The sequence below is a fragment of the Sinohyriopsis cumingii genome, chromosome 2 (genome assembly GCF_028554795.1).
Source record: "Sinohyriopsis cumingii isolate HCF-2022 chromosome 2, ASM2855479v2, whole genome shotgun sequence".
Taxonomy (NCBI): domain Eukaryota; kingdom Metazoa; phylum Mollusca; class Bivalvia; order Unionida; family Unionidae; genus Sinohyriopsis; species Sinohyriopsis cumingii.
The window spans coordinates 162,162,882-162,190,503 of record NC_142962.1 but is presented as its reverse complement, the minus strand read 5'-3'; the positions used below and the strand labels follow the sequence as shown (position 1 = coordinate 162,190,503).

Genomic DNA, 27,622 nt, shown 5'->3' with positions numbered 1-27,622 from the left:
TATTTCCCCCCATCAGTTTCACATGTGGTTCATGTATGACAGTGAGTAAAAGTGACAGTGAGTAATATGTGGACAAGGTACATGTCATATTATTCGGTCTCTAGCAGCAGAGTTCATTTTATATACCAGTTCAAAAATGCTTGATGCATTCATATTTGTTTCCCAGTCTAATTGCAAAATTAGGTTTTAACAGACACCAGGTCATCAAAGGTGTATGAGGAAACATTATAAGGGCTATGTTTGGTAAGGATATAGTTATGCACTGTTAGTACAGAAGGCAATTTTGTAATGGTCTGAACTCTTATGGGAATTGTCACTGTGGTGGACAATGATTGTCTGAAGTTGGAATACCATTAAATTTTCCAATGTTTAAATCATGGTCTTAAAATGCTAAGAAATGAAACATTATTTGAATGGGCTTTTCAATGAATAGGTCTAAATATGTGACCTATATGAAATATTAAAGGTAAATTAACTGTATATCTTGGTTTTTTAATCCTCTGTTTGCATTGTTCAGTTGCAGAGCTCTTCTGTATGTGAAACAAAAGTTGCATGTTTTGCTTGCATCAAATCACCTACCTGAACATTAATTTTTTGTCACATATCACTTAATTGCCAGTACATGCAGTAGTAGTATTGTTAGTCTAGAATTAGCCTTATTGAGCACAACCCTGTCTGAAAAATGTGCCAGTTATCTGTGACCAACATTTGAAAACAATCAACAGGTGAGTCATTTGGCTAAAACAGGGTTTTATTTGGGTTTTTGTATTGCACCTTCTTGGAACTCGGACTAGAGACAACATTTAGAATTAAGCATGTATAAACATATTTTGCACATTACTGCCATGTAGTTTCAGTTGTTATCATTTTCAATCCAGATGGCATAGTAATGATACACAATCATTTTGTAAGGTTTGACTTTTTCAGTATCATGATATCATACATGCACCCTAGTTTTGCAAGGTGGAATCCTGTATTGTTTAATTTACTTTTCACCTTGTTTTGTCATTTTCATTTTTTCATTATCCATACCAGCATTGTATTTTTTTTCCTCATTAGATCTCCATGAAGAAACAGGTATTCAAATTTTAGTACAGATATTTTTTTTTTTGTTTCTCTCCTGATTTATAGCCAATCGGACTCGACGCAGCATTATATTTATCTTATTTTAGGCTCCCTCTCTCTCTTACTTTACTGTTTTCATGGTTTAGCTCATTATTTACTTATTTATTTTCATGCCAGCTGTCCTTGGATCTGCAGGTGTATCTGGCAGAGCTATTAAAGAATTTGCTGAGAACAGAACATAACCAACAGGTGATGTGTGATGCAGGCTTTCCTCATGAACTCCTGAACCATGGCAATGTTGCACTCACTGATGAGTCACATCCTCTTCACTCTGCTCTACAACACATGTTTGAGAGACTGGCCTCCCAATCTCTGACACCTAGAGATCTTAGGTAATTTCTGTGTAGGAGATCAACATCAATTGTTATGGTGATTTACTTTTTTTTGTACTTTAGTATGGACTATCATGTTTAATTATATTATACAACTGAGAGACTAGTTCTTCAGCTATGACATCTACTAACCTCTTGCAGATACACAAATTATGAATTGGACCATTTGTTGTGTCTCAGGTTTCTAGTAATTACGTACATATGATACAAATGTTTATTTGAGCATGTATATGTACATACAAACCTAAGTATTGATAGACACATTAGCACAGATAATCCTCTCAGCAAGTACATTGCCTTACTATCCAGTAACACCATACTGTTAAATTACGACAGATACTCCCTGCAATAAGTACAAAGTATGAATGCCCAGGCACAAATGACAGTATAGTGTTACGTTATCATATATGTCCCCACCGTGCAAGTGCAAAGCTTGTGTTCAGATGTGAGTAACAGCATACTGTTACATTATCACAGATGCCCCCACCCCAGTACAAAGCCTAATAGACCAGGTACAAGAAACAAAATACTGTTACTTTATCATGGATGCCCCTCCCACCAATAAGTACAAAGCTTAGTTGTCCAGAAACAAGTAGCAACATACTCATACATAATCACAGATGCCCCCTCCCCTCCAAGCCTAATTGTCCACACAGATAACAGGATACTGTTGCATCACCACAGATTGGTGCCCCTCCCCCAAATAAGTGTGAAGCCTAAGTAGTCCAGGCATGAGTAACAGCATACAGTTACATTACCACACAGATGGCTCCCCCCAAAACACACACATGCAAACACACACACACACACGGTTCCCTCAGTAACTGCAAAACCTAACTGTCTAGGCATGAGTAATGGGATGCTATATTCTGCTTTTTTTCTTATATTGTATTGAATTTTAGCTTTGAATAGTTTATATATTCAAAGAAGTTAATAATGTTATATTTCATGCCAGTGACTACTCCTATGCTTTCTAGTGTGATACTTTATGAAGGCAAGGCCTAACAGCCTTCTCTGTCAATTTTCAGGGATTTCTTGAGACTGGGTTCTCCTCTCAGCTGTCGTTTAACTGATGACACCCCAGATGTGATCTACAGTCGGTTTCGGGAGAGCTGGCCCCTCAGTAGGGATTCCAGCTTGGAGGAAAAGAAAACCCCATATGAGGTGGAGAAAAAGCTACAAACAGCTGGCTGTCCTGTCCCACTCACCAGGGTCAAGTGTCTGGTTTCCATGACAACCCCAAGAGATGCCAGAATGAATGGATCATCTGTGACTCCAACCTTTGTGGAGTTTGACATGAGCACAGAGGGGTTTGGCTGTCTTTATCTACCCAGCATTGCTCCCCAGGGCCCACCCACCCCTTCAGTTGTTAGTGGAGTTGTAGGTGTAGCTGATCCCATTGTAATAGGAGGAATTGGGACTGGTAAGTGGACACATTCAGTCACCCTTAATTCTACTATTGCCACAGTCACGTAATGGTTTGTTGAACACACTATTTCACTATCTTTATATTATGTAATGACTTGCCACAGTTATTTGGATGGGATTCATTTATGATTTAGTAAAATTATACATCATTTTTATTCTGTTTATTTTTGGTTAACTGAATTTAGTAAACATACTTTATTATGAATGTGATGTGTATTACAATATCTGTTGTCTTTCAAGTTAACCTAATATTAATAACCTGTGATTAGCAAAACAATCACATTTATGGATTATTATATACATTTTTCATTGGTGTTAAGTCACATTGGTGGAATTAATTCCTAACCCTAACTATTGCCCTTTTCCTCCCCATTCCACCATGAGGTGTCACTAGTTTTTAAGCTTTACATGTGTACAGTAACATTGTATGAGACACCGCCTTTCAGTTGAAGCCAAGTTTGTTAAATTTGAACCATACATACAGGAATTTTGGATTTGTTTGGATCAGTATGCATTCCTGAACAGGTAAATATTATTTTCTTAATTGATCAGATATTTTGTAAAATTTTTCATGTTCTTTGACTTGGTACATTGTGGACTACATGACACAACACACTATCATTGACACATGTTGTTATTCACAGTTTCACTCACACTGCCATTTTTGTTCTTTCACCCATTTAATAATGGGTGTTTTAGCAACTTATGTCCAACCAGACATGGACTAGTGTTGAGTCACTAACATTTTCCTTTGTGTGCATCGAACTAGTAACAATTGCCATCAAATGTACTGCTTCATGATATATGACACCTACAGGCATCATGGCAGTTGATCATGATAAAGACTGATCAGACCTACTTGCCAGTCTTGACTGGAATAGACCTAAAATAGAATCTGTCCTTTGATCTTAACATGGCTCCATTAAAACACATTTTTGAGCCTAACCTGTTTCTTGCTATGTTTAGCTTTGGCATGCAGGGTGAATGACATGTGGCTTATGTGCCCTTTCATTTGACCCAAACTATCTTCAGTTCTGAACGGATGGTTCGGTGAACCTTGTGATACAACCAGGCTTTGTAGCCAAGAGCTGGTCAGAGAGTCTTCATATGCTTCCTGTAGTCTATAGAGTAGTCGAGAGCAGCAAGAGTTTGTTTGCTCCCTCAAGCACTACTTGAAGTGCACAGAGACAGGCTGTGGCAACTGAAGATGAATCTTTCTCCCTGTGAAGGTGAGAAAGCAGAATATCACCTCTTTAGCCTGTCATCATGGATTAAGTGGGTTATGCACTTGGCATAGTCATACATCCCATAAGATAGGAATTACCCTAATGAGGATTTCAGCCCATGAAAATAGAGTAATCTCTGTCAGCCTCACATTTGAACACTTGTGGTGGTGGGCATACAGAGTCAGCCTTTGTAAGATTTTATCTTAGTAATTTAGCCTTGCAGAGGCAGAATCTGGTAGTTCCCTTGGCTGTAACCTAGACCACCACCATACCAACTGACACCGCCTCTTTCCTTTGCTGGATCTGAACTTCGATAATCATCTTAATCTGATAGAACAGTTTGGGTTCATGTGACCCTATACTGAAGTAGGTTATCAGGTTATTGGTTACATAGAACTGTTTTGGTTCATGTGACCATATGTTGAAGTAGGTTATCAGGTTATTGTTACATAGAACAGTTTTGGTTCATGTGACCATATGCTGAAGTAGGTTATCAGGCTATTGGTTACATAGAACAGTTTTGGACCATATGATAAAGTAGGTTATCAAGTTATTGGTTACATAGAACAGTTTTGTTTTCATGTGACCATATGCTGAAGTAGGTTATCAGGTTATTGTTACATAGAATTGTTTTGGTTAATGTGACCATATGTTGAAGTAGGTTATCAGGTTATTGGTTACATAGGGAATCCAATCTCTCTTCTCTAGAATGATACCTGTGATATAGGTAGAATGCTCAGTATTTTCTCCTCCTGTTACCTATACTCTTAACATTAATGTGATTGGGAATGTATTTGAAGGAGAAAGCAAATTTTTAAGCTAATTGTTTCTTCGAGAATGCTTACCCGATCACAGTACTTTAAAACCTTCCCAAACACCCTACCATGTGAGCATCCTTATTGTTATATTGCTCAGCCATTGACACGTAGTGGTGGTAATGGGTGGTAATGAGCAAGAGTTATTATCTTATGTCTAGATGAGATAGATTTACACACTTTCTTATTTTTGGTGATGCTGGATTCAGGAGGTAGCAGGTTTATATCCCCCTAATAATAATGCAATTGTGCAAGTATTCTTAGCAAATCATAATTTATTTAAAAATTTCTGATAATTGTAAATATTTTATATACTTACGTACATAAATGCAATATGTTTGAATCATTTAACTCATTCAGCCCCAGCACTGTTATCAGTATTTCTGCTGCTATACCCCAGAAGTACTAAGCTGTGTCTTGCTGCTTGTGCCCCAGAGTTTTTACCTGTTTGAAAAATTTTGAAAATATCATGCACATGCATACACTCTTACCTTAATTTCTCCTCTTATATCCAATGAAATTCGACAAAATTTTTGTCAATTATTTCAAATGAATTTGTCTACACAGTGATGTATTTTTTTTCCCTCTTTGTCCAAGTCTTTCACAACTTATTTATACACTATTTACAAAATTAAGTGCAGCGTTTATCCGCAAGAACTCTATCATCATTGCAGTCAGCACCCTCATCTTCTGATGGTTCAATCTCAGAAACTTCTGTGTCCGAATCTAAATCTCGCAAAATATCCAGCTGCAGAACATATCTTTCCTCAGCTTGCTCGGTATTTTCGAAATCCAACTTGAGAAACTCCTCATTTTTGCTCTCATCAAAAATCTTTCTTACGTCCGCCATCATTTTATGATTTTTCATGAACAGAACACATGTAGTGAAACTGCTCACAAACAGTAACCCTTGGCTTTTGAGCAATTCAGATTGTCACAAATGAAAGTAAAATCATTTCTGATTGGTTTAATAGTTGTTAGTTCTTGGAGAAAAAACATTTGTAACCAATCAGAGACATTGTATCTAACACACATTCATCATGATTGGAGATGGGATCAGCCATTGAATGCAGTAAACAATCCATGACTACAGGCAGGATCGGCTATTGAATGCAGAAACCGGATCATGCCTACAGACGGGATCAGGGCGGAATGAGTTAAAGTTTTAATACTTATATACATAGATGCAGTATATTTGATTCAGTTAAAGTTTTAGACAGAATACATACCTTACATAGTGATGGGTCACATTATTATTTTTTCAATTTTCAGTTTTTTTTTCAATGAATTCATTTAATGTTTAACATCACATCTTCTGTAACAAATTTATTTGTTTTCCTTTAGGATAATATGAAGTGTGGGACATGAAAATTTGCTTGGTTTTATATGCTTATCCTCATCCACTATCTCATAAATATCACACATGAACTATATTTATAGGTGAACGTGTGTTTCCACCACAAGCTGGTATGACTTACTCAACTTGGTACTGTGTGGATAAATTCAGTACGACATCTGTTGACCCACACCCAGTGCGACTCCTCACCATTGTTAGAAATCTGCAAGGAAGAGATGAAAACCTGATATGTCTGACAGTCTACCTGTCTTCTAGAGACAAATCGCTGATTGTCAGCACTCAAGAAACATGTATGCCACAGTCAGGTGAGACAAGTTATCTCCAGTAATATTATCTGTGATGTGTCTGCTGAAATGCATTCTATTTTAAAAACTTGTCTGGTGTTATGTAAATCAAACAGTTTTCACTTATTTCTTTTCATCAGCTAAGTCCACCTGTGTTTGTGCTACGTTTAATGAACCTAATCAAATACAGTATTATTTCACTTTAAACCTTTTAGTGGATCAGCTTATTGATACATGTAAAATAACAGTTATTTTTAATAATGATAATAATAATTATGACCCTAATAATTATGCCCTCTCCACAGAAGTCAGTGCTAGATCATAATGCAGTTGGATTGCGAGACAATTCCGACCAAAAGATGGAATAGTGTATACTCTCTTTAATAAATAGGGCTATGTTGCTGAGATTGTTGATGTTGGAACCAAAGGAAATTTCCAAATGGAGATAATTCTTTAGCCCACTAGGCATAAATATACATTAATTGTACTCTGTCCATGCATGACAATGTTCTTGCCAGACATGAGTGCCTAGTATTTGACTCTTACAGTCGGACAAACCAAATGAGCAACAATTTGACTTGTACAGATGGAGAGATGGCTGACTGGCTGGCTGTACTGCTAGACCATCGTAGTATTTGTCATTATGAGCTTATTGTTTTTTTCTTCAGAGCTTACCATGATATAAACTGTAAGTTGCTGACTGACACAGCAAATAACGCTCAGAGCGCATTTTGTAAGCTGTGTGAGTCGACAGCTGACAGTTTATACCATGATAAATTTTTAATTGCAATTGTTTATAATTTTATTATCTTTTTATTGTTATTTTTTATTTTTTGAAGATATATCCTATCAGTTTTAGAGCCTGATTAAGTGTATGAATTATTGCTTATGCGTTTGCTATGTAGCTATTTTTTATACAACGGGGAATTCCCCATCTGCAGCATAATAGCTATGTCAATATCAAACAAAACATTCTTGCAATGGTAGGAGATCTAAGGTTTTGAACATTCCACAACATGTTCTTAATCTTTTATCTAAACTGGCATATGCTTTCTGAGTAGAAGTTGAATATTTAAAGCAAAGGATGTGTTGTTTTGTTTGGCTTTTGGATTTGATATAATGAGTTCATTTTGACTTGGCCAAATCATTATTGTCCAGACACATGAATAACCAATTTTCGGGGCTTTAAATCTATTTTCGTGTTCATTAACAGTTTAGGTTACCTGCAGGGGCTACTAACAAATGAAATTAAGACTATCAATAAATTGTTATAATTTTGGGATTCCCATAGTCAAGCTGTGCAAGACATCAGTGCTGACAGTCATGATGTGGGGTGTAGCGAATCTCCCATCCAAACCACATTGTAACTATCAAGGTTGGTGTCTTTCATTTTAGGACAGTGAATCCAGTTGTTATAATGTTAGTCTTTGAACCACCCTCCTCCCTATCCCTATATCCATTTAGTTTTAAATTTATTGGTAATGAGCTGCAGTGAAAGTGCTGTAGCCCAAATGTTCTTGGCAGTTCTAGTCAAAGAAAGAATTATTTATATTCAGAAAAACAGCAAAGATGTCTTTTTTGATTTTGTCAAATCCATTTATTAAGTTTTCTGAATAAAATATAAACCCACTGTTTTTATTTCATTTTATAGGTAGGCATGCTGAGATGCCTTCCAGTTCAGTGTTTACGTTAGTTACTTTGCACGCGACTGTATCTATTGAAGTTAGCATAAAGTAGTTCTCTGTACAGTTTATACAGAAATAAATGCAGTTGGGTCTGATCTCATGATTATGTTCTGACCAGTGGAAATCTTCCCTTCATTTATCAGCTGATAGCAACTGCAGTTATTGAATGATGACCAACTTAAAAAGCCATATGAATATGTATGTAGTATATGAATACAGTGGTTTTGAGTTGCTTATTTCAGACTGGCAAACTGATTGAAAATGCATTTGGACAGCTACAGTATGTTATGTCATATGTACCATGCAGTAGAACTGACCAGCTGGACTGGCCAGATATTACTATGCCATATGTACTATGCAGTAGAACTGACCAGCTGGACTGGTCAGATATTACTATGCCATATGTACTATGCAGTAGAACTGACCAGCTGGGCTGGCCAGATATTACTATGCCATATGTACTATGCGGTAGAACTGACCAGCTGGGCTGGCCAGATATTAGTATGCCATATGTACCATGCAGTAGAACTGACCAGCTGGACTGGCCAGATATTACTATGCCATATGTACGATGCAGTAGAACTGACCAGCTGGGCTGGCCAGATATTACTATGCCATATGTACCATGCGGTAGAACTGACCAGCTGGACTGGCCAGATATTACTATGTCATATGTACTATGCAGTAGAACTGACCAGCTGGGTTGGCCAGATATTACTATGCTATATGTACCATGCAGTAGAACTGATCAGCTGGACTGGCCAGATATTACTATGCCATATGTACCATGCAGTAGAACTGATCAGCTGGACTGGCCAGATATTACTATGCCATATGTACCATGCAGTAGAACTGACCAGCTGGACTGGCCAGATATTACTATGCCATATGTACTATGCAGTAGAACTGACCAGCTGGACTGGCCAGATATTACTATGCCATATGTACTATGCAGTAGAACTGACCAGCTGGGCTGGCCAGATATTACTATGCTATATTTACTATGCAGTAGAACTGACCAGCTGGACTGGTCAGATATTACTATGCCATATGTACTATGCAGTAGAACTAACCAGCTGGACTGGTCAGATATATGTACTATGCAGTAGAACTGACCAGCTGGTCTGGTCAGATATTACTATGCTATATGTACCATGCAGTATAACTGACCAGCTGGACTGGCCAGATATTACTATGCCATATGTACTATGCAGTAGAACTGACCAGCTGGACTGGCCAGATATTACCATGCTATATGTACCATGCAGTAGAACTGACCAGCTGGACTGGTCAGATATTGCTATGCCATTTTATAGCCAACTGGCTTTAGTGAAAGAGCCATCCAAGCATTCTAGTATGCCATCATTTGTAATGGCGTATCCTATGGGTACAATGATGCATGCCAATGATATGGCATCATTACCTTGTGGAATGCTCTACTAATACCCAGGGGAGGACAGTCCCCAACTAGACTAAAGGTATGAAATGGAAATGCCTGATTTATCTGATCGTACAATGGAGCAGATGGAATTCAGCTTTAAAGTAGCAATAGAAGAAATCTACCATATCCTGTTTCCATCTGAATGTCCTGCTCTGTTTACAGTCATCCCAAAGTCTCTGAGGATGTAGTAGACAATGATGATGATAGTCTATCATTTGGAACATTGCCTCAGTCATCAAAAGAATTGGGATGTTTTGGATAAAATTCGACTGGGAAAGCACAATTTTTACTAAATTAAGTTTCTCCTACAATACTTTACCTGACAAATAATCCCTCCCATCCTTCTTTGCAATGTGAGCAACCTTTTAGGTGTCACTCAAGTAAAAAACTAGTTTAAACCAGTTCTAGTGGTAGCCATCTGGCAGGTAGAAAGGAAAGTTAACCTGTAAGAGATGTTTCCCTTTGTCTATAAGAATACATGGACAGAAAGATGTTTTTCTGTCAGTCTGGGAGGGTTGGTTTCAGAGATCACAAAGATTGTTATCCTAATGTAATGTGATAAAGTGAGAGAAACACTGTATACAAAAAATTTGTTTTCCTGGTACCTTAATTAATAAAATGTATATATATATATATATATATATATATATATATATATATATATATATATATATATATATATATATATATATATTGTCAAGTATATGCTTTTTGCATACATGTACGTACATTTGTGAAAAGAAACAAAATATATATTTGCTTATTATGTCTTGTTGATTTGTCATTTAAATTGCTGTTTCTGTTGACATTACATTGTTTTTTTAAATGTATTGTTTCTTACTGAGTTTGCACTTTCAGTTTGTTTATTTGTTGAAGTGTGTAGTATTTGTTTTGTGCAATAAAATAGCTTATTTTTCATGTTAGGCAGACTACCAACATTAAATAAAATTACTTGTTATCTTATATTCTGCATGTTCTTATTGGTGAAATATTTGAATAAAAACAGGTACATGTAGGTGCGCTTGTTTTGATTCAGGTACTGCTGAAAAATCCACTCAAGATCATGATGATTTTCTCAGATCTTGATACAATGCTGATGTATCTTTTCCAGATTAAACAAGTCTTGAAAGCAGATGTCTTTGGTCTTATTCAGCAAGACTCTTGTTTGACTCAGAGAGATCTAGGCTGAGTGAGAGTCTTTATTCTTATTCAGCAAGAACCTTGTTTAACTCAGATCTATGCTGATTGAGAGTCTTTGTTCTTATACATCACGACTCTTGCTTGACTCTGAGAGGTCTGTGCTGAGTGAGAGTCCTTGTTCTTATACATCACGATTCTTGCTCGACTCGGAGAGGTCTATGCTGAGTGGGAGTCTGGTAAAGGTTTAATCAGATGTTTGGAATCTCTAAAGCAAGGCTTACCTGAAAACAAGGTGGAATCTGTTGACATGTTAGCCTATATTCTTAATAAAAATGCACCATTTTTGTATTTGGTTTATGTTTTGTATGCAGAGATAATATTGCTTCTTGCTTCAGCAAATGATCAGATTGGATGACTCACTTTGCACACAAAGGGGCTCTCATTATCTATCTTTTAGCTCTGTGTGATGGCCTGTTGTCTGTCATCCATACATTTGTTGTCCAGTAGTTCTTCCAGGGGTTTTCCTGAGCTCTTCCTCCACCAGTTATACTGGCTGCGATGTATAGCCTATCTTATGCTGAAAATGGCATTAAACCCTACAATAACAAAACAACATTTGTTGTCTGTCATCCATACATTTTGTTGTCTGTCATACATACAGTTATTGTCTATCATCCATAATTTGTTGTCTGCCATCCATACATTGTTGTCTGTCATCCATACACAAGTTTGTTATCAATACTAATCGTAAACTACTTGACTGATCGCCATCAAACTACATTCATTCCAAGGTATAGTTGGTCTGAAATAAATAAAAATGGTGCTGCTTGGAAAAGGCCATCACAGCAGTAATCTTGAAAACCTTGTTACTGTTACTCCTCCTGAATGGCTTGTCATGTCAGCATTGGATTCTACTCAGTGACTTATGACGTCCCATTGATCACCACTAAAGACATCTTGAAAATCTTGTAATTTCCACTCCATCTGAATGAAAAGTCATCTTTACATAAGATTTTCATCAGAAGACTTCTTAAGATGTCTGATTGGACCTAAAAAAAATGGTGCTCCCCAGACACCCAGTATTGCCACCAATGTGGCCATCTTGAAAATCTTGCTATTGCTACTCCTCCTGAATGAATGGCATATCAAGATTGGGGTTTCACTAAAAGACTTCCTATCATGTCTAGTTGATCACAAATGAAAATGTTGCTTATCGGGTATCTAAAATGGCATCCACATCAGTCATCTTGACAATCCTATCACTTCTCAACGGAAAGCCATTTTGAAATGAGGTTTACAGCAGAAGATTTCTTATGATGGTCCCTAATGAATATGCTTTCACTCAGACTTTCGAAACGGCTGCCTCTGTGATCATCTTGAAAATCTTGCCACAATTTCTGATGAATGGATGGTCATTTCAGCCTGGGATTTTCACCAAAAGTCTTTTAATGGTATATAGTTTGCCCTAATTGAAAATGGTGCTAATCTTCCACCCTGTATGGCAGCCACAGTGGCTGACTTGAAAATCTTTTTGTTTGAGATTATAAGAGATTTTCAACACTCTTCAGTTAAGAAAGAATAAATGGACATGTCTTAAAATCTCAGAAATTCTTTTTGGCTGTTAGATCATCAGTCCTTTCAAGGTACTCTTGCTTGACTAGGCATTATTCTGCTTCTGAAGTGCACAATAAATTTGTCAGGATTTATCACTTAGCATATAGATTTTATTATATAGTTGGTGTTTTTTTAGGTCAGAGAAGAAGATATGAGAAAGGAAAAAAACAAAACAAATAAACAAATGAGTTGCATCTTTTAGTAAAGATCAGTTATTCAGAACTTACAAGATTTTCACTTGGCATAAAAGTAAGGATGAACAATACGAACATGTGTTTGATTGGATGCAACTATATTAGGAGGGAGAATGAACATCCAGAGTGGGGATTTCACACTTAGATTAGGAGAGAGAATGAACATCCAGAGTGGGGATTTCACGCTTAGATTAGGAGAGAGAATGAACATCCAGAGTGGGGATTTCACACTTAGATTAGGAGAGAGAATGAATATCTAGAGTGGGGATCTCACACTTAGATTAGGAGAGAGAATGAACATCCAGAGTGGGGATTTCACACTTAGATTAGGAGAGAGAATGAACATCCAGAGTGGGGATTTCACACTTAGATTAGGAGAGAGAATGAACATCCAGAGTGGGGATTTCACACTTAGATTAGGAGAGAGAATGAACATCCAGAGTGGGGATTTCACACTTTGAACAAAAGGATCTGATACTTCTAACACGTAGATACATATTGTGGACATGATGTTGAGCATTAATTAGGGTGAGCTTAAATAACCTTAAGAAATGTGCACAGGTCATAATTTTCTTATGCATACAGAGTGGGTATTAGATATGGTAATCATTATTATTACTATTATTAGGCAAAGGGCTGCACTAGATTATGATAACTATTGTAGGGAATTTTCTACTCCTATGTTGTTGTAACTGATGAGGCTCAGTGTAATTTTTAATGTCTTTCCATCTTTCTGCCCCTTTGTACACAGCTGCCATTTTTGATGACAGTGATCCTAAGATGAACGACAATACAACTCGGTTCTGGCATCCAGAGTTTGATCAGGAAGGACAGTGGCACCACCTGGTGTTGATATTTCATCGTGCTGGAATCATGAAAAACAGCAATGTCAGTCTGTTTGTAGATGGAGAACACATTGAAACCAAAAGGGTATAGTATAGATACTGCTCATAACTTTTTGCTATATACCACAATTGCTTGTGTCAAGATTTATATTGCCAATCTTTTGCCCCTGCTATATTCGATGGAGATGATGGAGAAATAGTTGGCAGTGTTATCTCCATTTTGGTAAATTTTGTATTCACTCAATAACTTTCGAAGGATTCTAAGAATATGGGCCAGATTTGGTTTAGGGGATAATATCAAAGAGTTCAATAGTATCACAATAGAGTGTAGATTTTGGTAGCTCAGATCAACTCCTTCTATGCCCATGACTTTACTATTTTTACTTGATTGTCACAGCACCACCAGGCAAGCCAGTTTTGGTAACTGAATTGAACTCCTTCTATACCCCATGAATTTACTACTTTTACCTGATTGTCACAGTACTGCCAGGCACACTGGTTATTATTGATTTATCCCTGACAGCAAATCTGACATATATCTGTAATGGTTGCTGTGGTCCAGCCATACCAAGACTAATGGTGGTCAAGGCAGTGATTCTGTATAAAGCATCTCACTTTGGTAAAATTGATGTTTCTTCTGTTAATAATGTGATCACAGTATAATTGCTCAGCAATCTTGCTTTCTTCAGGTACAGCATGTGCTGCCTACCAATTACTCATTTTTACTGGTACAGTAATGATACAGTTACAGAAATATCTGCCTGGGGAATATTTAAATCATTGGTAATTGTGCATTTAGGGGGACTATCATCACATTCATTTAGAACCATACTGATTATGCTATTGAATTGTGTTTTCAACAGTTGTTCTCATCCACACCCAAAACATGTTATATGGACAAGTGTATTCTTGTTAAATAACAGTTAACATTTCTCTCTTCTTGGTTGAGTCAGTGCTGAGACAGTATAATCATCAGGGAATGCAAAACCTGGATGGATTTGTCATTAAGCTTGACCTCATGTCAATCCCTGAATGTTTTTATGCCTGGTGAGGCAGTCAGTGACAGGTCATTTTCACTTGTCAGTTATTTTATCAATTTTATTATCATCTTTTTAATTCTCCTCATATTAATTTGAGACTATTCCTAAAAAGAAGACTTCAGCATTATAATACTGTAAGAGTGGTTTCCTTTTTTGCTATTTATAGCATCTGTATGTGAATCTTTTCTAAGAAAACAGATGGGTTTGTTCATATATGAACCTTTTCTCACAGATTCATTATATTGATTAGCTAATTAGGTAGATGACCAGTCTGTACTTTTAACCAAAGTGACACCAGATTTTAAGCAAAACGCCTTGCAGTGTGAGTTGTAGATGTTATATGATAGAAAATGTTAGAGCAGATGGATCTTTTCAAACTTAAGATGTCATGTAAGAAAAGTGACAAATCAGCACAACTTTTAAAACTCTAAAAGAAGAATGTGACTAATTTAATACAGCACTTAGGGTAGACTGTGAGAGTAATTTAATACAGCACTTGGAGATGACTATGAGAGTAATTTAATACAGCACTTGGAGTAGACTGTGATAGTAATTTAATACAGCACTTGGAGTAGACTGTGATAGTAATTTAATACAGCACTTGGAGTAGACTGAGAGTAATTTAATACAGCACTTGGAGTAGACTGAGAGTAATTTAATACAGCACTTAGAGTAGACTGTGAGAGTAATTTAATACAGCACTTGGAGTAGACTGTGATAGTAATTTAATACAGCACTTGGAGTAGACTGTGATAGTAATTTAATACAGCACTTGGGGTAGACTGAGAGTAATTTAATACAGCACTTGGAGTAGACTGAGAGTAATTTAATACAGCACTTAGAGTAGACTGTGAGAGTAATTTAAAACAGCACTTGGAGTAGACTGTGATAGTAATTTAATACAGCACTTGGAGTAGACTGTGATAGTAATTTAATACAGCACTTGGAGTAGACTGAGAATAATTTAATACAGCACTTGGAGTAGACTGTGAGAGTAATTTAATACAGCACTTGGAGTAGACTGTGATAGTAATTTAATACAGCACTTGGAGTAGACTGTGATAGTAATTTAATACAGCACTTGGAGTAGACTGAGAGTAATTTAATACAGCACTTGGAGTAGACTGAGAGTAATTTAATACAGCACTTAGAGCAGACTGTGAGAGTCATTTAATACAGCACTTGGAGTAGACTGAGAGTAATTTGGTACAGCACTTGGAGTAGACTGTGATAGTAATTTAATACAGCACTTGGAGTAGACTGAGAGTAATTTAATACAGCACTTGGAGTAGACTGTGAGAGTAATTTAATACAGCACTTGGAGTAGACTGTGATAATAATTTAATACACGACTTGGAGTAGACTGAGAGTAATTTAATACAGCACTTGGAGTAGACTGAGAGTAATTTAATACAGCACTTGGAGTAGACTGTGAGAGTAATTTAATACAGCACTTGGAGTAGACTGTGATAGTAATTTAATACAGCACTTGGAGTAGACTGTGATAATAATTTAATACAGCACTTGGAGTAGACTGAGAGTAATTTAATACAGCACTTGGAGTAGACTGAGAGTAATTTAATACTTCACTTGGAGTAGACTGTGAGAGTAATTTAATACAGCACTTGGAGTAGACTGAGAGTAATTTAATACAGCACTTGGAGTAGACTTCAGGTTTAAGATCAGTCAGCAAAAGTTATACGAAGGCATGTAGTTAAAGTGAGTGCTGCATATAAATGGTTTGTCAGTATATGTTGTGTTTGTATTCTGGTTCTAATCCACATTTTGACTGGCTGCAGAGCAAGGTTAGTAGCAAAAATAAATGTATCTTTTTCATACAGTGTGCTGTAATTATGGCATCTAATATATAGATTACACATTTTATGCCTCAATGATGCTATTTGCCGCTTATATTAGTAATAATTACACATACTAGGGGTGGGTGGGGTGGTATGTATGGGTCTCTTCTGGCCTCCGATAACCGCATCTTTTAAAAGATAATCACAGCAAAACATCTGTAACCACCTATGGGAATATGCCCATTTACAAATGCGTAAAAGTGCATGTTGACCAGAAACTGCTTAACCAGGATGATGTGTTCCAGCAAAAAGTAATAACAATAATAATATTAATTTTAATAATAATTACTTTCTTTAAAGAGGGTAACACAATTAGCTGAAGAGCTACTCTTCCTTGAGGACTTCATACAAAGGAATTTATTTAGATACAAATGCATACATATACACACACATGCATATCTATAAATAGTAGCATGTACATAAAAATTATATAGACACATTATATTTCCTTTCACCAGATGGATACTCACCGATACATATTCAAGCCACATAGTCAATAAACATACGTTATGCAATTAGTGACACAATAGATGAGTAGTATATTTAACAATGTCCAGAGGCATTTATGAATACAAATAGTTGTTTTCATTCTCATAGGGTACAATGTACAAAAGTAATATTGAGATGTCTTCAGACCTGTGTCTTTGTTTTCATGTTGGTACATGTACAACATAGTTTTTGTTTTACAGGTGTGGCTTAATTGTTTGTGAAGTCAAGAAAAATTTCTCAGAGCATTCCTTATGACCAATTAATAGCACAAAAAAAACCTTAAGACACTACTAAAACATTACTTTACTAGTATTCTGTCCCCCATTTACACGAGCTGGATTTGTGTCTTCTAAGGTAATATGCAAGAAATCTTCATCAAAGAATATCTTAATAGTCTACAGGCTTGATATTCTCCAGTTCTACATTTAATTTTCAAAATACCATGGAATAGGGTGTTGACTGGCATGCCATCTGTTTTAGGGTGTTGACTGGCATGCCATCTGTTTTAGGTGTTGACTGGCATGCTATCTGCTTTAGGGTGTTGATTGGCATGCCATCTGTTTTAGGGTGTTGATTGGCATGCCATCTGTTTTTAGGGTGTTGACTGGCAAGCCATCTGCTTTTAGGGTGTTGAATGGCATGCCATCTGTTTTCATCCAGCCAGCATGTACATCAGACTCGTATTCAAAATCATTTTTTGGCACAACATCACTAAGTGATATTTCCAATAAAAATTTTAATGCTTGAGTAGTCTCATCTACTTCAAAACTTTAAAAGGCATTACCTTCGTCATCACCATCATCATCACCATCATCAGTCAGTATTTGCCAAATGAAATCGTCTGAAGAGGAGTCAGCCATTTTGAGTTTTCAAGGTATCACATTTTAATCAACATTTGTAAAAGTTTTTGGATTAAATGCTTGGGTAAAACTGTTTGTTCCAGGGCCCATTGTACCAAGGAAATTTAGTTTCACAACCTTTCATGTCAAGCTTGAGTATCCAGGTTTGTAAACAGTTGCTTATCTCAAAAATGGTGGTGTATGCCATGACAAGTGCTATGTAACATTCAACCATGACTTATACAGCGAGAAGCACTTTAAGGGTTGAAAAGGTGGGATTTGTAATCAATGATTATTTTCTGGTTCAACCTTGTGCATGAAACAGACTGTATGTGTATTATGATATAAATACTTTTATTAATTTACTTTGTAGATACACTATGTTTCCCCAAACCTTGGAGTAGGTGGTACAGCAAGTCCTACAGCATTCACATCAGTGTTTGCTTATATTGGTACTCCACCACAACTCCGTCGCCTGTCCAAATTGTCATGGAGACAAGGACCATGCCACCTGCTGGAGGACATTATATCCTTGACAACAGTAAAGAATATCTACAACTTGGGTCCTACCTACATAGGGAACTTCCAGACCCCATACATTGGTAACTATTACGCTGATATTATGACTCTTTGTTCTTACAATAAATAATAGAAAAGAGTGAAAACAACAAATTTTGTTAAATTCAATAACTAATTTTTTTTCTATATGATAAAAAGTGAAAATGTAAAAAGAACTTACAGTATTGCAAATTAAATCCCAAATAATCCTAGAATTACTAACTGAAGTCCTAATTAATACATTTCTGAATAAACTTTAGTGTTATTCAAAATAATTTCCAGAACTGAAGGTGTTGATATGCATATTGTGGCCTGTACTAATGTACAAATTGCCTGAATTGTATAGATGTGCCAATGGTCTTGTTGAATCACAGTAAGATGGTCCAAGTTTCCTTGTTTGAATTCCCTAAAGTCCTCAGCTTTACCTAGGTTACAATTAGCATTCTAAAAGAGCTATTACTTAACAGAAACTTCTTTCCTAGACGATTCTGTTACTAACATTATAGCAAGAAAATGGTAAATGCAATGTCATTGACTCAGACCAGGATAAATATTTTTTCTTCTGTTGTTAATGATCCTAATATCAGACCCATGCTCATAGAGAAAATATTAGCTATGTATTAGTTGTTTACAGAATTAAAAAAATCAATAATTCTGGTCAGGTAGACAATGAACTTAATTTTGGACAAGGTCAGCTACAAAATACAATTTTACATAACCCATAGCATATAATGAATAAAAAACCTAACAGGCAATGCAAATTAAATATACATAACAAGAGTAGTAATTCCTATGCGTTTTGCTTGTACAAGTATTGCTTGATAAAAATGAAGCAATGTATTTGTTGATTTGTTTTCTTGTGGAAATATTGTAAAAGTTTGCAGCCAGATACATAGCTCTGCATCAGAGGACACAAGTATGCCCTATGAAAGTCAACCCATTGTTTTACATTTGATTTATTGCATTCTGTGAGACATGCTATATGCATGGCCTACTTCCTCATATGCATGTTTAGGATATGGATACAGTTATGACATTGGCAAAAAAGTACAAAATATACTGGACAGAGAAGTCTGATTTGAAAAGAATTATTTTGGGGTCAAATGGTCAAAGTTCAAGAGACTCAGAAAAGAAAAATGGTTTCTGTATAATAACTTAAGTTTTCCATCACAGACCTAGACTAAATTTGAAGGTAGCTTCCATATAGAAAGAGTGAGGACGAACCCTATTGATGTCGGGTTCAAAAGGTGAAATACCATTATCAAGATCACTGTGACTGAAAGAGCTAATTTAAATTGGACTTTGCGTATGACTGAGTTTCTGGATCACATACCATGAACAAAGTGTTTGTAGACTTGCATTTAGGGTATTATGGAAGCTGTTTATTGATTTTCAGTTAGAGGTTTAGGTCACCATGGATAAAAGAGAAACGGGTTTTGCAGAATATTTTTTGTTCTAGAGTTAGATCCTTAGGGAGGGGCCCAGAGTGACCGAGTGGTCTCAAGCGCTCTCCGTTACGGATCACTGCCATCTGACCTCTGTCTGTATGGGTTAGAGTCTCTGATTCGGCTAATGTGGGTATGTGAGAAAGCTTGCCAGTAGCTTCTCGTGGGTAGGTGGTTCTTTCCGGGGTTTTCCCGGGTTCTTCCTTCACCATTATTACTAGCCGTCATGTATAGCCTATCGCATGCTGAAAAATGGTGTTAAACCCTACAACAACAACAACAAGAGATCCATAGGGTTAGTTTTAGGGTTAGGGTTTAGTGTTAGGGTTAGGGCTTAGGGCTAGAGTTAGGGGTTAGGGTTAGTGTTTAGGCTGAGTGTTAGGGTTTAATGTTAGGGTAAGTGTTTGGGTTTATAGTTATTGTTAGGGGTTAGTGTTTGGGTTTGGGTAAGGGTTTAGTGTTAGGGTTTAGGGTTACTGTTAGGGTTTAGGGTTAGGGTTAGTGTTAAGATTAGATTTAGGGTTAGAGTTTAGGGTTATTGTTAAGGGTTAGTGTAAGGGTTTGGGTAAGGGTTTAGGGTTAGTGTTAGGGTTTAATGTTAGGGTTTAGGGTTAGGGTTAGTGGTAGGGTTTAGGGTTATTGTTAGAGTGTAGGGTTTTGGGTTAGGGTTAGGGATCCTAACTTTGTAGATGGCTTGTACTTAATAAAGCAGTCTTTAAATTTTGGTGTCTAGAGGTCAGAGATGACATTCTTTGCAAGTCAGATAATAAAATACTGATTTTTACACAGTAACTTAAGTTCAGCACATCAGACTTTGACCAAAGGACCAGGGCATTGAAACCCATTGGTGAATAATCTTCAGTCATCTATTCCCTCCTAGTTTCTACAGTACAGCTCGCACATTTGGTCAAAACTCTATGCTTTGCACTGGGGGGTGGAAAGCGAGTAACATGCACTGATAAAGTTGCTTTGCACACAGTTTATCCTACATTTAGTTGCATACAATGACACCACATATTAGACTCAGTCTTGATAATATGGGCATTGTTTACTGTTTATGATCCATCCAAGAATGCTCTAAACAGTTCAATGACAGAGATACCAATACCACCAATTCCATCTTTGTCTCTTTTCTGAACTGTTAGCTTACTTTTTGATGCTCAATACAACATAATCATAATATTGGTTGTTTATTATTACTTCCTAGTTCTAATGAAGATGCTATATGATACATAATGCAAATTGGATTTTAGATAATATTGAGATATTGACATTGCCTCACAAACTTAATTAATATTGCATTTTGAGAAATGAATCCATTTTTTGTCAAATACTGTGTTTTAAGAATATGCAGATGCAGTCATGTCCTTATATTTGTTGCAGTTTGTGTAATATTTTCCTTAATGAACCTTCTCTGAACATATATGTACTGAATATACAAGGCTTTTGAAGAAAAAAAAATATTGTCCAAATATTTGACTGAAATAAAGATGATTGATTCTTCACATGGTTTCTGAGTAGTTTTTGTTCATTAGCTGTTGACATGTCAATCAGTACTCTCAATCATCCCCTCCACAGTGGCGTTGGCATCTTCATGCCTGCTGAGGTGCAGTTGAGATTTGTAGGTATTTATCCCTTGACTCTGGAGCAAAAGTGGAGAGGATTAATCCTCCATCGCAAAGCATGGGGATTAATCATGTGTGAGCAGTACTGTGCATAGCAGATTATTGAACATGGGGCAGGCATGTAATGTGCCATTCATGGTACTTTTGTTTTTTAATGCAAATGAAAACATTATTAGCTCTTGTGCACCTAATTTGTTAATTTCCCTTAAGTTTTGTGGAACATTTTTACAGATGTAACAAAAATGCATCAGATTCAGTACTACACTTGTGTGTATGTATGTATGTATTTGTGTGTGTGTGTGTACATGTATGTATGTATGTATGTATGTATATGTGTGGGTGTATGTGTATGTATATATGTATGTATGTATGTGTGTGTGTATGTATGTATATGTGTGTGTATGTGTGTGTGTGTGTATGTGTATGAATGTATGTATATATTAATGTGTGTGTGCATGTATGTATGTATATATATATATGTGTGTGTGTGTAGTATGTGTGTGTGTGCATGTATGTATGTATGTATGCACGTGTGTGGGTGTATGTATGTATATGTGTGTATGTATGTATGTGTGTATGTGCATGAATGTATGTCTGTATGTATGTATGTATGTGTGTGTGTATATGTATGAATGTATGTATTAATGTGTGTGTGTGCATGTGTGTATGTATGTATATATATGTGTGTGTGTATGTATGTGTGTGTGTGTGCATGTATGTATGTATGTATATATGTATGTATGTATGTATGTATATATGTATCTATGACTTCATAAGGATAGTCACATTTTTTAATTAAAAAGATTGTATGCAAACTGATAAATATCAGAGTCTGTTTTTCCTTTCGTTCACTGGATAACTTTATTGGGCTGTCAGTTCCTTATCATTATACAAACAGATCAGAAGGTTCATTATGCAACACAGTATGCAGAGGGTTCATTATGCAGAACGGATTATTCAAATCAGTATGCAGAATGGTCATTATGCAGATCAATTTGCAGAGGGGTCATTATGCAATTCAGTATGCAGAAGGGTCATTATGCAAATTAGTATACAGAGGGGTCATTATGCAGATCAGTATGCAGAAGGGTCATTATGCAAATCAGTATGCAGAGGGGTTATTATTTAAATCATTATGCAGAAGGGTCATTATGCAGGTAGATAAATTTGCAGATTAGAATGCAGATGGGTCATTGTATAGACAGATCATTTTACAGGCATCATTATGTATAGGGATCATCAGGCAGAAGGGACATTATGCAGATAGATCATTGTATAGTCATATCAGTATGCAGAGGGATCATTATACAGATGGATCAGTATGCATATGGGTCATTGTATAAACAGTTCAGTATGCAGAGGGGTCATTATACAGACATATTGCAGAGGAGTCATTATACAGACAGATAATTATGCAGAGGTGTCATTGTACAGACAGATCAGTATGCAGAGGGGTAATTATATAGACATATTGCAGAGGAGTCATTATACAGACATGTCATTATGCAGAGGTGTCATTATACAGACAGATCATTATGCAGAGGTGTCATTGTACAGACAGATCAGTATGCAGAGGGGTAATTATATAGACAGTTCAGTATGCAGAGGGGTAATTATATAGACAGTTCAGTATGCAGAGGGGTCATTATAAAGACAGATTGTATTGCAGAGGGATCATTATGCAGACAGATCATTATGCAGAGGGTTCATTATGTAGACATATATTACATTGATGGAGGTTAAAAGCTGATTTGTTTACATTATAGGGGACTTGGAGATCCAGGGACCATTCATTCCCGAGGAAAAAGTTGTTTTTGGAATTCATGCCCCTGCTGTGGCCCAACTGACTGTGGCTAAAATTAGGAAGATGTATAACAAAGTGGACAGCAAATCAGTTGCCAAGCAGGTGAGGAAGCTTGCTCTTTAATGATTTGTACATAATATGTCTGCCAGGATGATGGTGTTTCATCTAGTTCTACATTGTATGTTTGCCAGATTACAGTTTTCTTAAATAACCCAGTGTTTTGTATGCTGTATGTTAACCATATTCACAGTTTTTCCTCTCTTGTTACACTGTGTTTGCCATGATCACAGCTTTTCTTCTATTTGTACACTGTATATTTGCCAGAATTATAGGGTTTTTTTTTGGTATTATTACATTCTATGTTTATCAGGATCACAGTGTTTTGATGTTATTACATTCTTCGTTTATCAGGATCACAGTGTTTTGGCATTGTTACATTGTATGTTTATCAGGATCACAGTGTTTTGGTATTGTTACATTCTGTGTTTATCAGGATCACAGTGTTTTGGCGTTGTTACATTGTATGTTCATCAGGATCATAGTATTTTTGATATTGTGACCATCCTATCAACACTTCACCCAGCAAAAGCCATAGTTCTTGCAAACCAAAGCAGGTAAAGCATTTAGAGGGTTTTATCGTTCATTTCAGTGTTTGTTCTCCCAACAGTCTCCTCCCCTCCTTGTCTCCACTCTGCCATTTAAACACATTTACACACATCCCAGTAGGTGGAAGGCTTCAGTTCTTTGCTGCCGAATGGGACAAGATTTGGCACGATGACCCATGGACTTAACAAGTCATTCCCAAAGGCTTTTGCATCACTTTCCACACTCTTCTTCTGCTCAGAGTCCCAACAGTTACAAATGTCCCAATGGACCCATTCAAAGCCAGCACCTTTCAGCAAGAAATCCATCAGGATTTTTCCCAGAGTTTTCTGTGTCCCAAAGGCAAACAGCACTCAGCATCCTAAGCACTCTCAATCAGTTCATTCACGTCTCAATGGAAACAACATGGCACATTTTGAATGTCATCCAAGAGGGAGACTTTGCCATTGGTGTGGACTTGAAAGATGCATACCATCATGTCCCTATTCATGAACGCTTCCAGGATGTTCCTGCGATTTGTCTACATCATTATATACCAATTCAGGCACTTCATTGGGACTGAATTTCAGCCCCATGGTCATCACTCGTATGAACAGTTGAGTAATGGCATAAGTCCTGACCATTTCTATGGCAGCAACATCAAGTTACCTGAACGACATCCTGCAGAAACAGCAGGTGAGTTACATCTAAACACGACATAATAACGCTTGTTGCACTGTTTACCAACCTACATTCTCGCCAACAAGGAAAAATCAAACCTTGTTCCATCTCAACAATTTGTTCACCTTGGTATGGAGTTTAATACACAGACCAAATTGTTCGTTTCCAACAGGATGAGACATTTAAATCTGAACCATGTTGGCTTCTTTACTGTCAAGAAAAATTTAGTCAACATTGGAATTCCTTTGCCTTCATGGCTCGCCTAACATAGCAGCGGACATCATTTCCTAGGTCACCTTTTTTTGTGCCCATTGCAATAAGTCTTCTGTCCCATTGGAAGCCAAAGTTGGCCAACTGGACTGACCTCTCACTATCTACACACAATTGAGGCACCATCTGCAGAATTGGGGCAACTTAACTTGGCTCATGGCAGGTATACTTACTACAACTTCATGAAATTATTGTCTGTACCATTATAAGCATGGAAGGCTGTGGAGCCCACCTACTTCCATCCTTTTGGGAACCCAGCAGTGCATGGTCTCCTCAGAATGACATCTGCATAACAATATTCTGAAGATAGCCTTTGGGAAAGCCTTTCACTGGTGGCAGGAATATTTAAATGGCAAGGGAGTTCTCATTCTGCCCAACAACTCTACGTTGGTGTTTTATCTCAAATGAAAAGGAGGTACCAGGTCCCCAGACCATCCTGGAATGGTCTCTTCATTCCTCAGTTTTCACAAAGATATGTACCTGATGGGACTGACTATTTGTGGACCGGTTTGCAACAACTGAAGGTGGAATACCAAACTACCAAGCTTTATCTCCAGTCCTGGACTCAAATGTGTGGGCAATCAATGCTCTGTCGATAGATTTAACTGGCTTTGATGCATATGCCTACCCTCCAACACCTCTTTTTCAAAAAGTGATACAGAAAGTGAGAGTCAGTGTCGCCTTATCCTCATTGCGTCACCCAGATGGGAGAAGCCATGGATCAGTGACCTCATCAATTTTGCAATGGAAACTCCTCAGAAGCTTCCGATTTTCCTTCATCTACTCAGACAACCATGACAGCGGTTGTTTCATTCCTATCCAGAGGTACGGAACCTGCTCATCTGGATTATATTAAACAGGTCCTCAGAAATAAACAATTCTCACAACCAGTTGTGGAGAAAAATGCTCTACAAGTAGGCCATCCGAACTGAAAGCACACAAAGGCAAATTGCATGTCTTCGCACATTAGTGCACAAACGAATGCATACTATTTCTCCAGACATCTATACTGCATATGGCTAATTTCCACTGGTTCTTCAAAGAGAGAAAGTTCTCATTGAGTACGATAAAAGGTTACTCTGCCATGATTGCTCACACATTTCATCATCACGGAGGAGAGGATATCAGACAAAACAAGGACTTATCTGACCTTCTCTCAATCTTTGAGCATACACTGCCAAAAATATTAGCCAAGTTCCCAAAGTAGAACCTATCATGGGTATTAACCCAGCTGAAGAAGACACCTTTTGAACCATTCACAGGGTATCTATGGCACACCTTTCATACAAGACCTGCTTCCTCGTGGCATTAGCGATGGCGGGCAGAAAACATTTGTCTCTATTTGATGCCATGCCTCGACAGAAGGAGTCTCCTCCAGTTGGTTTACTAAAAGCTGTGGGGACAGGATATAATATCTCTGGGGTAGTGGGGTTGTACCTCCCTCCACCTCTGACCTATTCACCTTAGGTATTATGATTGGGTAATGTATTTGTTTTAGAATACTTAACCATTTTCATCAAGAATACTTAACCAATCATAATATACATACACCCTCCCAACCTCCCTAACCAATCATAATATACATACACCCTCCCAACCTCCCTAACCAATCATAATATACATACACCCTCCCAACCTCCCTAACCAATCATGATATACATACACCCTCCCAACCTCCCTAACCAATCATGATATACATACACCCTCCCAACCTCCCTAACCAATCATGATATACATACACCCTCCCAACCTCCCTAACCAATCATAATATACATACACCCTCCCAACCTCCCTAACCAATCAGTAATCTCAGATATCACCTGTTATAAAAATTGTATTTGACTATATAAAATGCTGAAATATTTGCAGGAAACTAAATTGTTGTTGTTGTTGTTGTGGGGTTTAATGCCATTTTTCAGCACAGGATAGGCTATGTATGGCAGCCATTATTAATGGTGGAGGAAGAACCCGGGAAGAACCACCGACCCACGAGAAGCTACTGGCAAGCTTTCTCGCATACCCACATTGGCCGAATCCTAGACTCGAACCCACACAGACAGAGGTGAGATGGCAGTGATCCGTAACGGAGAGCGCTTTAGACCACTTGGTCACTCGGGGCCCTGGAAACTAAATAACAAAATTGATGAAATTAAGAAAAGTGGACCCTGCTGTCAACTTTGCTAAATGATTCTGTCAACTTTGGTACATGATTTTTTTTGGTAGCTGTCTTACATATTCATGACTTTTATTTTGAGCAGAGAAAACAATATATAAAGAACACAAGCACAAACAACATGCAGTTTAATAACACCTTGTGGATTGTATGCGAATGTATCTTTGTGTACAATAATTTTGAATGTGTGTGTTTGTGTGTTCATGAGTATAATTGGTATTTAAGTGAACATGTGTAAAGATCAGCATGCAGAACAATTTAGGTTTTTCCCCGTATCAGGTGGTGATGTAGTGGAACATGTACAATTCTGACAAGTTGTATTCATTTAAGAAAGAACTGTTGAGCATATTATTCCATTTTTTCAGTTACTGTACATGATGATGAATATCAGACCATTTCAAAGTGAATTTTCCTTTTTCTTGCTAATTGTATTGTTATAACACCAATGTATGTATACACCTATAGTTTTAAATTAGATTTAAGCAGATTCCCACCTTGAAAATGAAAAAATTTGGCCCAATTTTTGGGTTGGTAATCACAGATTTTCACAGTTATGGGTTGACATTGTTATGTACACTATATGATTACCAGGATCACAGTTTTTCTGACATTGCTTCATTGTATTTTTACCATGTGATACATAATATCTTTGGTTGGATCAGTTTTTCTTTCAATTGTACATGATATTGGCCTGGATCACAATTTTTCTTATTTATTTATACATTATATTTGCCAAGATCACAGTTTTTCTTTTATTTATACATGATATTT

The 27,622-nt window shown here is 37.0% G+C and overlaps 1 protein-coding gene across 3 annotated transcripts in view; it reads left to right on the top strand.

The window, feature by feature from the left end:
- LOC149806226 (WD repeat and FYVE domain-containing protein 3-like) overlaps window positions 1-27,622 on the top strand; it is a 413,256-nt gene that overhangs the window by 147,965 nt on the left and 237,669 nt on the right. For all 3 annotated transcript variants that reach the window (XM_089951178.1, XM_089951177.1, XM_089951179.1), the window contains 6 exons: window positions 1,243-1,457; window positions 2,486-2,880; window positions 6,367-6,588; window positions 13,393-13,571; window positions 18,087-18,315; window positions 23,108-23,247. In XM_089951178.1, coding sequence (XP_089807304.1) covers window positions 1,243-1,457; window positions 2,486-2,880; window positions 6,367-6,588; window positions 13,393-13,571; window positions 18,087-18,315; window positions 23,108-23,247 — 1,380 coding nt within the window. The remainder of the gene's footprint in view (window positions 1-1,242; window positions 1,458-2,485; window positions 2,881-6,366; window positions 6,589-13,392; window positions 13,572-18,086; window positions 18,316-23,107; window positions 23,248-27,622) is intronic.